The following is a 16,161-nucleotide window of genomic DNA, read 5'->3' as shown; positions in this document are numbered from 1 at the left end:
CTATTTTCTTACTAACTTGTCTTAAAATTTGTTATCTCAAAAATATCTCACCAGTCTGTGTAACAGTTCTTTGTGCACCTGATTAATCTGAAGGTATTTTTTCGATGAACACAGGAATATTTCACAAAACAAAGCCAGCCATAAGAAGTCCCACAACGTATATGAGCTGCAGAAATTTCACAAGTGACTAGCCATGAATGTGAGCTTATGTTTTCCTTTTTTTCTTAACAACTATTCGTGTGACTTAATGGCCATTTCTAAGCAGTTTGTAGAATGCAGAAGTACTGGTGTAGTACTGGTGTAGTACTGTGCATAAAGAGAAAAGCAGTTTTGTTAATTTGTTCTTAAGAGCCATGGTGTGGCCACAGTCCCGTTGCAGTGCTGCAGGACCAGCCAGCTGTTTGTGCATGGTGAGCAGCTCATGTACTCTCGTGTCTGCACCTCCGTAGTCGTGGTGTTCACTAACACTAAAAGCGGAGGTGTGAAAGTGTGGTTGTCTTCTCTGTGCTGCATTACTGTCACTGGCTTCTGGGATTAGTGCAGTTCTTCAGGGATACAGACATTAGTAGTGTATTTTTTGGTTGTTCAGAGTGCCAAATAGATTTAATGGGTTACATTTGTGAACAGAAATGCAAAGACTACCACAGAACATTTTCTTAGACAGTGTCTGTATGATTAGAGACATATTTGTCGTGTTACCCAAAATGGATGGATGGAACTTTTTTTTCCAGAGGAGATCTTAAGCTAGCTTCGGTATCAATACCTTATTTGTCCTTTAGTCAGTGAAATTCTCATCTGCTCATCTATGCCTTTAATCCTGCACGTGTATTCTAAGAGAAAGCAAGATTCTCTGTTGTTTGTGTTCCCTTCTGGCTGAAGCAGATCTGCTCCCCAGCTCATCCCTGTGCATCAGCGTGCAAGCAGGGCTCTCAGGCCTCCTCTCTTGGCAAGAGGGGGATGTACAATCCAAGTCTGTATTTCCTCTGTTTTGTTGTATGGAGCCTAGATGACAACTGGTAGATCCCAATCCTCCCCTTTCATATCCGTGGCAATCTTCTGAGTCATGTGGAGACAATCTTTGACTGAATGAGCAAAATCTCACTTTAAAAAGTGAGTGCGGAAATAAAAAATTGTGTGTTCTCTGTTCTCATCACAACTACTTACCTCTATCTTCACTAGTTCTGTGTTGCAGTGCTCTCAGGGGTCTAATTAAAGGGCAACAATAACAGCTTTGCAGGTGGGACTGTCACTTGAGTCCATAACAGTCTACTTGCTACTACTCAAAGCTGTTAAAAATAATTTTGGGAAGTGTTGTGATATTTTTGGATGTGCATATGACAGTGATGACAGTGGTAACAGATCTTCCCTATGTGTTGATTCTTAAGCATTTACCATGTTTCTACTGGAGGTTTTCAGGTTATTTCATGTTATAGTTTCATCTGCTATCTTCCAAAACATCACTTAGCGAAAGCTGAGTCATTCCCATACATAGCTTTTTTCGTTATTTTTTTCTGGGTAAGTTTTACTTCACTGCATCTCCACAGCTATTTGTTGCTAGAACTGGAGGTCAGAAACTGCATAAATGGATGCTGACCTGTTCACATGAATGTATTGCTAGAGTTCATGTAACCGCAGTTTAATTGCAGAACAGCGTTCCTTCTCCTGTGCCTCTTCTGGTTCTGTTAGCTTCCTCCCCAGGTAGGCTGTCTTTGGAAACTGCTGGTGAGGGTGCATTTTAAGCCTTTAACTTTTTTTTTTTTTTAATTTTAACCAAGGTTCTTTTGATGGGGTGAGAGCTGCCCTAGAACTGTACACAGGAGAGTGGGCAAGTGTTTGGAGCTGGTGGTGTCAGAGAGGCCCCTGGCCCTGAAAATACTGAAGGTGCTGGGCACACGCACCCCGCGTAGGTGGTGCCTGGATGAAAAAAACCTTTGAGGTTTAATACTGCAATGTACCTGTTTTCCAATAGCATAACATGTACAAGAGATGTTCACAGAATATCTAGAGCTAGCTTTAAATTGCATGAGTATACACATGCATTCATGTGTATAAAAGTGTATGTGAACTGTGATAAGGGAAAGATGAGTTTGTATAGTCAAAAGGAAAAAACGTAGAGGGCTCTGAAATTGAAGTTGCAGTTGCAACTCCAACCCCATTTTACTTATTGCAATTTAATTCATATTTATCTAGTACTGTGCTCATCTCTCAACATCACACATTGTGCTTTCAACCACACATGATTTTATCTTCATAGTCTGACACTGATAGTAAAAACGGGAATGGTTTTAAACTAAAGGAGTGAAGATCGAAGTTGGATGTTAGGAGGAAATCCTTTACTCATGTGCGTTGGCACAGGCTGCTCAGAGAAAGCTGTGTATGCCCCATCCCTAGAAGTGTTGAATGCCAGGTTGGATGGGTCCCTGGGCAGCCTCATGTGTTGCAGCCCTGCCCGTGGCAGGTTATAACTTAGTAATCTTTAAGGTCCCTTCCAGTCCAAACCATTCTGTGATTCTGTAATCTTACGTAGCTGTCACTGGAGAGTCCGAATAAAGAAATAATACATGAAATTTATTGTTTTCACCCACAATTCTGCTATGCTTCTTGCATCTTAGTTACTATCTGGTGTCTCTCTGGTTTTAGCCTTTGGAGCTTTCTTTTTCACAGTCCAATGAAAAAGGGAGCTTGGAATTTGTTTACTTCTAGTATTAAAACCAAACAGTCAGGGAGCAGGCAACTTTTATTGGACCCATAAAGGAGTAATACAGGTGGTAGAAACTGTATTATTATTTCTTTCTTTGTCCCTTTATCATCAGTTAGTTTTTGGGGGGGTTCTGAGCTGTTGGTGGAGGGGAGGTACTGCAAAGCTAGTATCTCTGGTCTTGCGATACCTTGGTCTGAAAAGGGATGATTACGACAGAAGATGCTTGCTTGTTGTTAGTGGCGTAGAATCTGCACTGAGGATAGTAGTAAAACTGAGTATGCTGCACATGGAATTGGGACCCTACGAAACGCTAGGCTCTCAGTGAAGAAGAATGAGGAGGGTCTGTGGCTCATGTCATGACATTGAAAAGGTATTATCAAATGATGGAGGTGGACCATATATGTGTGTTTGGAAGAATTTCTGTTGCTGAATATTTGCCTTGTAATTAGATCAGAACTAATCACCTGCCTACATTTCATAGGGCTGTGCACCTTTGATGCATAGCAAACTCACAAAAGCAGACAAATTCAGAGTTAAGAGGCTAATGATTCTGGGTCTCCTCTTCCCCATAAGTATTTGTGAGAGTTGTGTTAACAAATTGCAAGAGGAGTTGTCCTTAAGGAATTCCTTTGGATCATTGTACTGCTGCTGGTCTGACCCTCTTTCAGGAGGCTTTGTGAAGCATTTGCGTTCATTGGCTTAGCATGGTACAACTGGGGTGTAAATTAACAATTTCAATATTGGAATCTTAAGTAGTATTTAAGCAGTTTTGCATTATGTAATCTGAGCAGAAGCCAGCATTACTGTTAGTTGATTAATGCGGCATATGCACAACACTCCAATTTCACAATTAGTTCCGCACAACATATAGTTTGATAGTGATATTATTTTAAAAGTCAAAAATTTTAAGTGTTTCTGAGTACTTCCACAATAGCTCTGGTAATAAGGTTTATCCTTGGCAGTAAAAATCTTGTCTTCTTCAATAAAGGACTCTTCAATTTCTTCCATTTGCTTTGGAGAGGTTTTACCTTAAGTGCTGTTTTCCCATTTGTATGACAGCAAATTCAGAGGTGCTTCATTGAAACCTGGGAAGTGTTCTTTGTTAAGAAACAGACAAAAACCAAACCGGTTATGCTTTGGTAACAAAATGTCTTCCTCCAACAACCAGCAACTTCCATCAGCTTTTAAAATGCAACTATTAAGGTAACTATTTCACAGTGAAGTTATAAATATGCTCCATAGTAATAAGTTCAAGTTAATTTTCCGATCAGCAACATTATCTCCTTCCATTGCTATGCATTTCTAAAAGTAATTTAACTTGAAATTACCCCCTCATTTCCTGTTAGGTCCAGACCGTTAGATATTTATTACTGGTTTTCATTTCTCTCTAGTACTTTAATTGTGATGTGCTTAGATGATCTTCCACTCTCTCTTCTCCAAAGAAAGTGATAAAGGTTTGAAGGTTGAAAATAACCTGATGCTCGTTATTCTTTGAAGACAGCTGTTGTTTTGTTCAGGTATTGATCAGGTCCTTCAGATAGGTATTCACAGTTCTGACAAAACAGATGGGATACTGTAGGGAGTGCTTGATTAAAAAAATGGGAAGATCAGTAAGTGCATAGTTTGCTGTACAAGAACAGCTAAGGAAGATTAACCATAAAACAAACCAACTGAAGAAAAAAAAACCCTTAGAAATATTAGACAACTTGAATCCTAAGTCAGGAGTTGTTAATACAGTGTAAGCACCACTGTTTAATTGTGCTTTTATAGTGCAGGATTATGTTGTGAAAGTAATTTTAAATGAAACTAAAAATACAACCTTTTTACCACCTCTTTGCTACATGAGCACTTACTTTCTAGCCCCACAAGTTTTGTCATTTCTGTGTGTGTTAATTCTTGGTGGTGAGTTTAACTTTTAGTATACAAATATTCCAAGCAGTATTTTACTTCTGTTTCACTTGTGTATTGACATTTTCATTGAATTGGATTAAAAAAATAGCAAATGCAGATTCCGAGCTCCAAATGATTTAACAATATCTGTGTATTTCCTGCTGATAAGCCATGCCTATATGATGTGTGCAGGACCTTGTACAGTGCAGTGTGAGTCCTCAGCAGGTGTCAAGGACATCTGTACTACAAAAGGAAGGAAAATGTTTGCCCAAAAACTTGAGAACAGTTTGAGAGAGGTTCCTTTTTACAAGATGATAGATTTTTATCTCTGGCTTGCTTAGGGCATAGTGACTCTCGGTTGGCTCAAGTATCATCTGTGCTCGCTTATTCCCTCGCTCCCTTTTTCACAATATCTTTCAGGCAGCTTTCTACTTTCTGAAGGATTAGAAGAGGTTGTTCAAGCATGGAAGGGCTTTACACTAATGCAGCTGATGGTGGCTTTCAGAAAGCATCCTCCTTGTTGAGGATATGGATTTTCTGAGGTGAGGACCCACAAGGGTGGTGTCATAAGTCTCACAGGCTGTACTGTTCAGCTTAGAGCCTGGTGGTAGTGGTGTGAGGATATGTAAATGACCAGTGAATCTGGATATTTGGTCACTCCTTCTCTCCTCATATGGACAGGATATGACAGGTTGGTTCTTTGAGCTCCAGTCCTCAGATAGCTAAGGGAAGATGAAGGAAAAAAAGGAGATGATAGCAGAGATGGAATTCTAGGGCCTTAGCTGCTCCTGTGCTTTCACAGCCTAGGAAGAAAGACAGATTTGTTCATCAGCTTTGAGAACCAGTAACCTCTGTAACGGTTGGCCATTGACAATCAAAGGGTGGCTTTGAGCTTGAATTTCCAGCCAGGATGTTGCCCCAGCTTACTCCTTGTAAGCTTCACCGCTTGTGTTATGACAGGGCCCAATGCTTCCATTGCCTTATGCCCTACCTCTTGACCACTTCAAGTTCCTGAGATCCAGCAGGATCCAGCCACATTCCTCTTGTTCAGCTCCATCCTTTCCCACTTCTCCAGTCCTACCCAACTTACTGTTCCCAAGAAAGATCCATTTTGTCCATGGTATGTTTGGTTTGCAACCAGTTCAGCCTACCAGCATCACCCCTATACCGTCTCCCCACAAGCTGCTGTTCCTTGATAGTTGGTAGTTAGCTGTTATACCACACTTCAGAAAGAAAGGGACAAATGTTATAATTTTGGTATGTTTTGCCATGAGAACGTGGTGAGCTGAACTGTCTCTGTACTAACATATTAAGTCATCTGTAAAAAAAAAAAAAGCCTGTTTTCCTATGTCAGCCTGTGGTTACTGTAATTGCCAATTGTGAAACACACAGTTTTCTCACGTAAAGCTAGGACACAAAAAGGCATTTAAACCTCTTTGCTTTTTCCTGGTATTATTTTTCAGCGCTGGTTGCAATGCAATTTAAAGGTTAAGGACAGCTTCACAGAGATCGAAGTTAAGGGTTTGCAGTGTGAAACTATGGCTCTTTTCCAAACCACTTCTGTGCAGGAAAAGGGAAAGGTGCATGTAAGGAGATCTTGTTACACTTGAATTAGCACAGCACAATCAGGGCCTATTTTTTTTTTTAGTTATATGTAGTCTCTTGAGATGATAGGAGGTGGCATGGAAATGCTTTGTATGGCTTTATGTATGGTATAGGGATCGTCACTGCCATGCGAGGAGATGAGTAGAGAAGCACAGGAATGAAGGCCGTAGACAGGGTAGGGCAGCCAGGGAAAATGAGGGTGCTGCAGTTGCTTCTGAAAATATAGTTAATTACACCAAAAATGTGTATTAAATCTGAAGGAAGTTGTGGTTTAGTTTTAGGTGAAGCAACTGTACCATTGACTTAATGCTTTCTACTGGAGCAAATTCTCAGTGCGTGGAAAACGCAGCAAAGTATGTGGGTTGTAAAATGCACCTTCCTGTGCTCTTGCAGTTTCATCTATGCTTATGGGACTCCGTTGAAATCGGCTGATTTCTAGATCTTTTAGGGGACAACTGTGTTCACGCTGTATTTGGTGTATTTTTAGCAAGAATGAATCATAGCCATATTGTGTGCTGTCTCTCAGCATTAAACTCATGGGAGAGGTGCCAAAAGGGGGAAAGCTCTGTTATATTCACCAGGCAGATTTTGGTCCATTTGTATGACCCGTGGAAGAAATGAGAGAACCAGACTTAGCGGCACTCAGAGATTTTCTGGTGTTCTACATGTTTTTTGTTTGTTTGTTTGTTTTTGTTGTTGTTTTGAAGAGTCTTGGTGCAGTCCCCTACTCCAGAAGAAAAGGCCCAGGGCTTACTGTGGCATGTCCATTCTGCTAGTATGAAAAAAGCTGCAATAAATGCTTGTCTCGACCTCTGTCTGGGCAGTTTGGATTTCTAACAGAAAGGAGGCTTAAGAAATACTCTGCCCAGAACCTCCTTCTGAGGATAATTAAGAGGATAATCTGCCTGAGCAATAATATTCATTTGTTCGTAATTGTAGAAAGACCCTCTGAGTTTCTTTAGGGCTGCCCTGCAGCAGACAAGGGTACCTGTAACAGAAAAAAAGGCAGCTTTTGCTGCGTGAAATGACAGCGCTCGGGTCAGTGTGGAATTAGTGGCAAAGAACTGAAGGTAACAACCCCATCCTGGGGAGATTCATACAGTTCCATAAAATGGTATGGCCAGGCAGCAGTGAGGGCAGTGGGATGCGTTCAACCATTGGGAGACAATGAGGAGAAAAGATACTCTTCAGTGGTAGACTTTGGAGGGTATTAAAGCCTCCTAGGATTATTGGTGTGGTTTCAGGGTATCACAGAGGCAATATAAGTGACATAGTGGTGAGATGCAATCAAAAGAAATAGCGTGCAGCATGGGGTGGTCTCTCCTTACCTGCCACGGCTGCGCTCTCACACAGCAGCTTCTGTTGAGGTGTGCTGGTGGCTTTTTGGCTCTGTGGAGACCTGATTCATGTGAAGCACAGCAAAAAGCCTTACACAACCAAGGATAGATGAATGGTTTTCTTCCTGGGTTGATAGTGTGAGGCTGAGGTTGGGGAAGAGGAACTGTCTCTTTAACCATCTGAACTGTGTCCTAAAACTGTTATCTTGTTGCTGGCATGACTGGTGAGAAAACAAGTGAACTAAGAAATGAGAAAAGAGACCAGAATCATTTTCATGGTAGCAGAGAAGAGGAAAATTGGGTAAACGAGGATGGTAAGTGTTGTAACACAAATGTTCTGAACAAAGGAAAGGCAATAACAAGTAGTAGAAGACAAGTCATATGGGTGCTGTGCTGTAACAGAAAATTGTACTTACTATGGCTAGAAAGCAGGGGGAGATCAGGGAGAAGCAAATGGGCTGTTTATTATCCAGATTCTTTTCATGAGTATACAAAACTAGAACAGCTGGTGCTGAATGTGTAACCAGATATAGTGGCAGCAGAAACACAGTCAAGTAGCGTTCGTGGCCTGAACACAAATACTGAAAATTATGCAGAAAATTAGTGAAGTATCGTGAATGAAATGGTGCTGTGTAAAGAAATAAACAACTGTGTGGATGCAGTGGAGTATGTTTGATCAGGTCATGTTGGGAAGTAATCATGGCTGACCTGCTATAGACTTCTAGTTAAGGATTTATATACGGAGAGTGTAGTAATAATATTACAAGAGAGAAATACTAATTGAACAGTATAATTAAAGTTAGACTATGTATTAGGCCAGACTGTTATTTAAGCACAAATTACAATGATATGGTTATTATAATGATGAGATATTTCTGGACACGGTAGTCTCTAATTTTCTTCCCAGAACAGAAATTCAGAATAGAAGTCATGTTATTTGCAAAGAATTGGTGGCATTATAGAGAAATTGATTGTTTTAAAAAATGAAGACAAGGCATGGACTCGGTTAATTTGGTTTGAATGGGGAGATAAAAAGTCAATAGCTTTTTTTTTAAGTGTTAATTTTGTTGAATGAGGAGAACCAGTCTGTGGACTTGGGTGAACTGACACACTGGAGGCTTAAATGGAGAGGAGGTTCAACTTGAATATCAAGCAGTGAAAAACGAAGAGAATGTTGGGAAATCACACGTCTCTTTCTAACAGAGGGCTGTCTCCTCACAGGGCTGTTGGTAGTGAAAAGGTAATGTGAAAGGAAGGAAGAGCAGATAAGCTAAGAAAGAAACGCAAGACAGAAACAAATTCCAAGTAAATAAGGATGTGAAACTGTGGTGTGCCAGCTGCACTGCTGTACCTGCCTCGGTACCAGTTCTTTCTCTACTGTAAAGTTCATGAAGTTGCTTCCCCTGCCTAGTAAATGTCATCTGTGTGTTGTATACGTGGCTTTTCACTGACTGACACCCAAAGTGCAAGTCTTTGAGAGATGCCAGGAAATCTTAATGGCTTTATTTTTTAAAGTAAACTTAGAAATATTTTTTGTAATCAAACTGCAAATTAGGTACTGTAACTAATGATGTGGCTTTTTTTGTGGTGATGGGTTTTGGGTTTTTGGTTGTTTGATATTCTTGTTGTCTTTTTTTTAAGTAGCACGTTTTAATTTCAGTAGCTGCAGTGTCCACTGTGTGCACCCTGGAGCTCATTGAACCATTCTGTGAACAGATTTAGCTCACTGGAAAAACAGAAATCTATCCCCATTTCCTCTTCCTCTTACTCCTCCCCCTCACCTTTTTCTTTTTTTTCCTTTTTTTTTTTTTAAACTGAGTTTGTTTCCTGTCAGATTAGTGGGTTAAATTGGCTTATGGGGAGGACTGAGAAGTGCCAGATTTGGTGCAAGATAAGCCTCTAGGAGCAGGAAAAGACCTTTAAGGTCAGCAGGAGCAGGGAGCGGGAGGGAAGAGTGGCAAGAGGTTAGATTGTTGCATGGATGCACGGCCTTTGGGTTCAGTGTAAATGCAGAGTGACTTGCTGCTCTTTGAGAGGCTATTGTTTAACACAGTGGATTTTTGTTTGTTTGTTTTAGCATTCTGTCTGCACAAATACATTATCTTTACAAACATCCTAAAATGAAGTTTGCTGGACTGTTGCAGCAGTCCTTTAGCTTGGCTGGGCTTCAGGATGCCATCCCTCGTATCTGGATTTAATTGTAGGTAATTTCAGAGGGAAAACCATTTTCTTACTTTGTGAAACCCAGCATACTGGTGGCATCTGGTCATTGTACAGAGCAATCAATCAATCACTAGATGAAAAGAGGCAGAAATGAGAGATACAGAAAATAAATGATCTAAGCAGAGTTGCCACCAAATAACTCCTTCCTCCCAAGAATTTAATGCCTGCTCCAGCAGTTGTTTACAGCCCCAGCTAGAAACGGCAGAGAAGTGCTGAGGAGACGCATGCTGGGAACCTGTTCTCCTGACCCCCTGGACGTATTAATAAAAGTAATGCACACTGAATATCAGAGATCAGACCCCTGTAATGAGCCTGAATTCCAAACTTCCTTTCTTCTGTAGAGCTGAGGGAGTGCTGCAAGCATTCCCTGACACTGTCAAAGAAATGCTATTTTTCTCTGGGGCAGACTTGCTAATGCAACTGATATTTGTTATATTTTGGGATTTGTTTCACACTAAGCAATACTTTTCAGGAACTTGTAAACATGGATTTTTGACTCTGATTTCTGTAGTTATTACTGTTGTGAACTTCAGAGCTTTTTGGGCCAAGTTGCTGCTTGTGAGGAGATGTGCAAGATGATACGTTGTGAGCTAAAAAATCAAGAAATAATTGGATGTCTTAAGAAAAAAAAAGTTAAAATGGCTCTGTCAAAAAAAAAACCCCTGAAAACTCAAAACTGTCTGAAGCCACTGTATTGACTTCTGGTAAAAATAACAGCAAAGTCTGACAGTTGAAAGAGAGAAAGGGGTAAAAGCATGAAGCTTTTAAGTTTCCCTTTCTTCATTGGCAGCATGCCCATACACCCCATTCAGGGCTCTAGGAATGGTTCACTGACTTGAAATTCTGACTGCTTTTAATTGTGGGAGTTTTATTTGTTCAAGTAATGTGAGGAAAACACTGAGCTAGGACTCCTCCTGTTAAATTATTGACTTTACAGACATTTTTTTTTTTTGTCCAGCTCTTCAGCAGAGTTGAGAAGGACTCTTAACTTAAGGGTTTTAAACTTCTTATTTTTTATTTCTTTGTTCTTCTGGTTTCCAAGTGCCAATTTTTTGAGTTGTTACTGCAAACACAGAGAATCTCTCTATGAGAAGGCTGACAATGTTGTACACGTTCATATAGTAAGTCAAAGTACACCAAATCCATCTGTAGCAATGATAAGCTGTTGAGGTGTGTTATAGGAGGGTGCTGTTCAAGTAATCTGGACTATGTTTTTTTTTAACCTTTGCTGCTGTATAAAGTGCTTGGGTCAAAAGCATTCAAAAATTGCTTAATACATTACTTACGAAAGCATGATAATTGTACCATAGCTTTAGCTTGCAAAGATACTTTAAAATACCCTCTTCTAAGTACTCTTTATTTGGAAGTGAAAATTGTTTTGTTAGAAGTGAAATGACAAAAAATGGAAACATTTTAGGCTACTAATAATGTCTTGTCTTAGATTGTACTTTAAGTACTTTTTTTCTTTTGAAGTAAAGTAGAAGATACAACATTACGTGCATATCAGATATCAGCCTCTTGGTGTTTATTTTATAAACTGAGACTTGGAAAGGAAAAGGTCTTGCTGTGGACTTAACTGTATCTTCATTAAGTTGTAATTAAACAAAAAGACAGAACATCCATGCCATATTCTGTACTAGAGAAAAATCAAGCCTTGTGTTTATCTGCTTGAGGTTCTCTTTGTGATAAGCAGACATCTGTTTTGTAATACTGGCCTGATTTTGAAACAGTTAACTATATGCGTTATTTGGGGACAAAGTACTTACCCTTTTACCAAGATTTCCCTCATGGCTGTTGAAGAGGTGTGGATGGGCCTACAGGTGGATTACTGGCACAGGCAAAATCTGTTGTTTCAAGCGGTAATGTCATCTGGGCATGTTCTGAATTTTGGTGTGTCCACTGTGGCAGATTCCTTTACTGCTGTGCAGACATTTCAGAATGGAGAGCTTGCCTGAAATAATGCTGGATGGTTTACTGGTTTATATAGAACTACTGTCTTCCCTGTCAAGTATTTGTCTTAACACTTAACAATGCTTAAAACATTTTTTGGAAGAGCTGCATGTGATAGAGCTGTGCAACTGGATAAACAAAACTAGCCAAAAATGAACCTTTCTCTAACCAGTGGAACCATGTTGGTGCTTACTTTTCACTCCTGGAAAAAAAAAACAACATAACTGAATCTCTCTGTCAGTCTAATGTTAGAAATTTCTTGGTGTGTTATGAATGGTTGTTGCTGGGTGGACTTAGCTGGTCCGGTACTTGAGCTCTTTGAAGCAAATATGCGTGTGTTCTTTGACATGGTTTTGTTACAAAATAATTGGGAATATTTCTTTTAATTTTTAATTTAGTCTAACAGCACTGCAGAAATGCTGTTGTACATTATACTGTGTATGAGTGAGCTCCAGCATATCTGAGTCAGAGTGTGGTTGGAAGGGACCTCTTGGGGTAGTTCGATCCAACCTTTTGTAGAAAGCAGGACCTTGGGTTAAGTTGTTCAGTGCCCTGTAAAGCCAAGTTGTAGCTGTTTCCAGCAAGGAGAATTCTTCTTGTACTGACTTATCTTTACATCCAAATTAAATTTCCCTTGACACAGTTCAAGCCTGTTGCTTCTTGTCCTGTCTTCAGTCATCCTTTGGAAGAGAACACCTCTTTCTTCTCTTATGTATGGACTCAGTCAGCTTTTGTTCTTGTGCTCTGTTAAAAGTCTGTGAAGATAATGTTGCCAGTACAGCCTACAGGGGAAGACATCTAAGCAGCTGCCAGACATGGGATTTAGATGCCAAAACAGAAGTGTATGGTGCCGTTTCGTGTGTTAAGAGTGTCTCAGTCACTGCATGAGCCTGGCAGTGGTGACACAGCCATTAGTGGTGACCCATTGTCTTATGAAACAGCAGTTATAAGTCTGTGGGGAATACCCCGCAGTACCTAAGCTGGCTCAAATGCTTGTGCTTACACACTTGATTCTCCCTGTTGGTGCGTCTACTCAAGATCCACTGAAGATATTGAATTGGTCTGTTGACTGCTGATGTCAGTGTCCCAGCACTGACCACCTGTGGGACACCATTCATCACTGGTCTCCACGCAGACACTGAGCCATTGACCACCACTCTTTGGACTTGATCTTGCAGCCAGTAAATTTGGGTGGTAGATAGAGAGTTGGACTAGATGATCGTAGAAGTCTTTACCAATCTTAATGATTCTGTGAATCTATTATGTCAACACATTCTCTAGTTGCACATGGCGGCAGTGGATGTGAGTTAGTCAAATGTCACTTCGTTCTTTTTGACATGTAGTTGAGTGGGACAGTACCTGTGTTGAAGATTCCCTCTTTAATTGCGTGACACAGCCAAGTGAGTGCTGGAGAGCTGATAAGTATCAACTCATAAATTGCTTTCTTTGCTGTGAAGAGTTCATGAGCAGAAGAATAAAATGTGTTTTGCAACTCTTTTATAAAAAAAATACAAGAATGCATTTGGAAATGGACAGAGATTTTGTAAAATATTCTCTAAGTCCAATTGACCTCACTCATTTAATGTATAACTTCTAAAATAAGTGGTTAGTACAAGCAGTGTTTACTGTATTTTTTTTTCCCCAAAAATAAATTGTCTAACTTAACTTGACAGTCATTTTATTTAAGAGTTAAATTCATCACTTCGGTCCTGGGGTATAAATTAATTATTGTATGTAATTTATAGGAATCAATATTAAAATTTTCATTACATTAAAATCAGTGGTGAGCTTCTGTTGATTTCAGTTGATCCAAGATTTTGCTGCTACTATGTAATATCAGACAACATACTAGTATTTATTTCACTTGTACTTGTGTTACTGATTTCTGTGAATGAAAATACAGATCTGTACTTTCCACTTTATTTCAAAAGATTTTTCACTTACAGCTGTCCTAGAATTTTTAAGGTTGCAGCACTTCTCTGCCTTCTTAGATCAATAGTATTCAACACAGATGAGGAAAATATTATTTCAATTTTGTTCATGCTGGAAAAAAAAAACATTACTTGTTCAGTGTTGAACAGTGTTTTCAGTGTTTCCAGGACTAAAATTTGTAGTCTTGTCTGCTAGCTCATGCAGAGGAAGCTGTTAGTTGACCTGTATATTTTTTAGAATAGTAGGCAGAATAATTTGTCCTGTTGATTATGAATGTAAATACTGTTTTTAAGACAATGGTAACCAAGAGTGTTTTTCCTATTTGCAGAGCAAGCTTTACATGGAAGGATTTAGAAGCCTAAAAGAAGGAGAACCAGTGGAATTTACTTACAAGAAATCTTCCAAAGGCCTTGAATCAATACGGGTAACAGGCCCTGGTGGGAGCCCCTGTTTAGGAAGTGAAAGACGACCCAAAGGGAAGACAGTACAAAAAAGAAAACCAAAGGGAGATAGGTAATTACCTTACTTTGTTATTTTACCTTTTTTTTCCTCTTTATTTGCAAGTTTTTCTTGAAGTTATATTTTCAGCGTTTATTCATTTGTGAAAGAAGGCTCTTCTGTGTAAATGTGCTTTTATATGTAGCACAGTAATTTCATTAAGGCTATTAAGCTGTACCTGTTCAACTACATAAATCACTCAGTTGATTGGTTTTTCTTGAGAAGGTTTTATTGAATTAGAGGAAGTCTGCAAAGGAATGTAATACTGTTTTGAAAATACTGCAGATGGAGTGTGAAGACAGGTCGGTCTGAATACAGGTGAAGTAATGTCATGCTTAGTTGAGAACTGTGTATGCTAAAGAGACTGTTGTAATGCAGTGTCATTTTAAATTGTGCATCAGTAGTTCTATACAGAAGGGTTGAAAGTAATACTAGTGAGGTGTGTGTTATTTGGTTAATTATATTTTTACTCGGTGAAAAGGGGTATCTGAAGTTTCTGAAAGCCATAATGGTTGGTGGTCTGAAGTAGTACTGTAATATTATTACAGGTTAATGTTTAATCTCCAGAGATGCACTTATGGAAGTGCAGCAATTTGACTACTGTTGTTTTACTTTCTGCATCTGATGGCATTACAAAGTTCTGTAATCCTCTTCACTATGGAGCTACCTGCACTTTATTTCCTAAGGACAGCCTTTCCTCCCAAAAGCACTTGTATTTTACGTGACTCTTACCTTTACCCAAATCTCCTTTTTCCACCTGATGTTGCCAAGCCCAATATGTCATCACTCAGATCAAGGGAAAAGTATAGCTTGTGAATATACAGCCCATTCAGAGCATCCCAACAGCCAAGTTTTCCCTGCAGTACATGATTTACAGCATGACAGAGAAATGGCTCTCTTTCATTGCAAATTCTGGAACTAAGAATAGTTCGGGAAAGATATGGTCACCTGGAAAGGGAGCATTGCCCAGGCTCTGGAAAATAGGGATGAGAATATTTGCTGGATACAGATGAACTCTTCTTGTCCTCACCCTCTGTTCAAAAGGCTTCCCCTTTCTTCTTCTTTTTCTTTTTTCTCATTCTCATCTTTTTGTTCTCATTCTTTTTCTTGTTCTCATTTTCTTTTTTTTTGTTGTTCTCATTCTCTCTCTCTTTTTTTTTTTTAATTAAGGACTGGAGTCAACATGATAATTGTCGTTCTTTCACTTTCTTTGTGAAATCTCAGGACCATGAACAAAATTTATTGCTGCTGTAACAGATCAGAGTTCATAACCACAACAAGGGCAGACTTTGTAAGCAGGACAAAGCTTCCTATTTGGTTGGTCACCAAATCTGACCTCTCAGTGTTGTGTTGCCTGCTGTGGCTATGACAAATCTTTTTTTTTCTTCTTTACTTTTTTTTCAGTGCTTCCAATATTCATAGCATTATCATCTTTGTTAATGTTCTGTAATGTGGAAGCAAACAGAGGCTACAGTCATAATGCTTTTGTTCTGTTTGTTGCACATCAGTGTATGAAGAAAGACAATCCTTGCTTCAAAAACCTGAAAGTCTAAATTGACAGGTCATAAATAGACCAGAAAAAATAATATATATTTAAGGAGAGAGGGATTTGAACAAATGTAAATACCTGTAGCGCACAGGGTAGTCAGTGCAAAGGAAGTGATACTTTTAGAATGTAGCTCATCCTAGGAAAGCATCTAAAATATATGGGATGAGCCTTGCCTTGTGGTTGTCATGGACTTCAGAACAAGCCTAGCTCCGTATTTCCTTTATTTCCTTTGCAAGTCTCTAAAGATAAGTGAGATGAATCCTACTTTCAATGACATTTTTACAAGTCTAAAGCATAGTCAAAATTGGACAGATATATCCTGGAAAACATTGTTGATCTTCACCTTACTATAAAAAAGGAAAAATTCAGATTTACATTGAGTTAATTTGAATATGTAAACATAGGCAGAAACCCACCTCTACCTTCAAATTCTTACTTTCAAGTGAGTAAGACTCCAAAAAAGCCTGAAATTTGAG

At 39.3% G+C, this 16,161-nt stretch overlaps 1 protein-coding gene across 4 annotated transcripts in view; it reads left to right on the top strand.

Moving 5' to 3' along the window:
- Positions 1–16,161, top strand: part of LIN28B (lin-28 homolog B) — a 93,556-nt gene that overhangs the window by 38,679 nt on the left and 38,716 nt on the right. For all 4 annotated transcript variants that reach the window (XM_015284527.4, XM_015284525.4, XM_015284528.4 and 1 more), the window contains one exon: positions 13,967–14,151. In XM_015284527.4, coding sequence (XP_015140013.1) covers positions 13,967–14,151 — 185 coding nt within the window. The remainder of the gene's footprint in view (positions 1–13,966; positions 14,152–16,161) is intronic.

Source organism: Gallus gallus, chromosome 3 (genome assembly GCF_016699485.2).
Source record: "Gallus gallus isolate bGalGal1 chromosome 3, bGalGal1.mat.broiler.GRCg7b, whole genome shotgun sequence".
NCBI lineage: Eukaryota > Metazoa > Chordata > Aves > Galliformes > Phasianidae > Gallus > Gallus gallus.
Note: the sequence above shows the minus strand (reverse complement) of the source record. Positions and strands in the feature narration are given on the sequence as shown.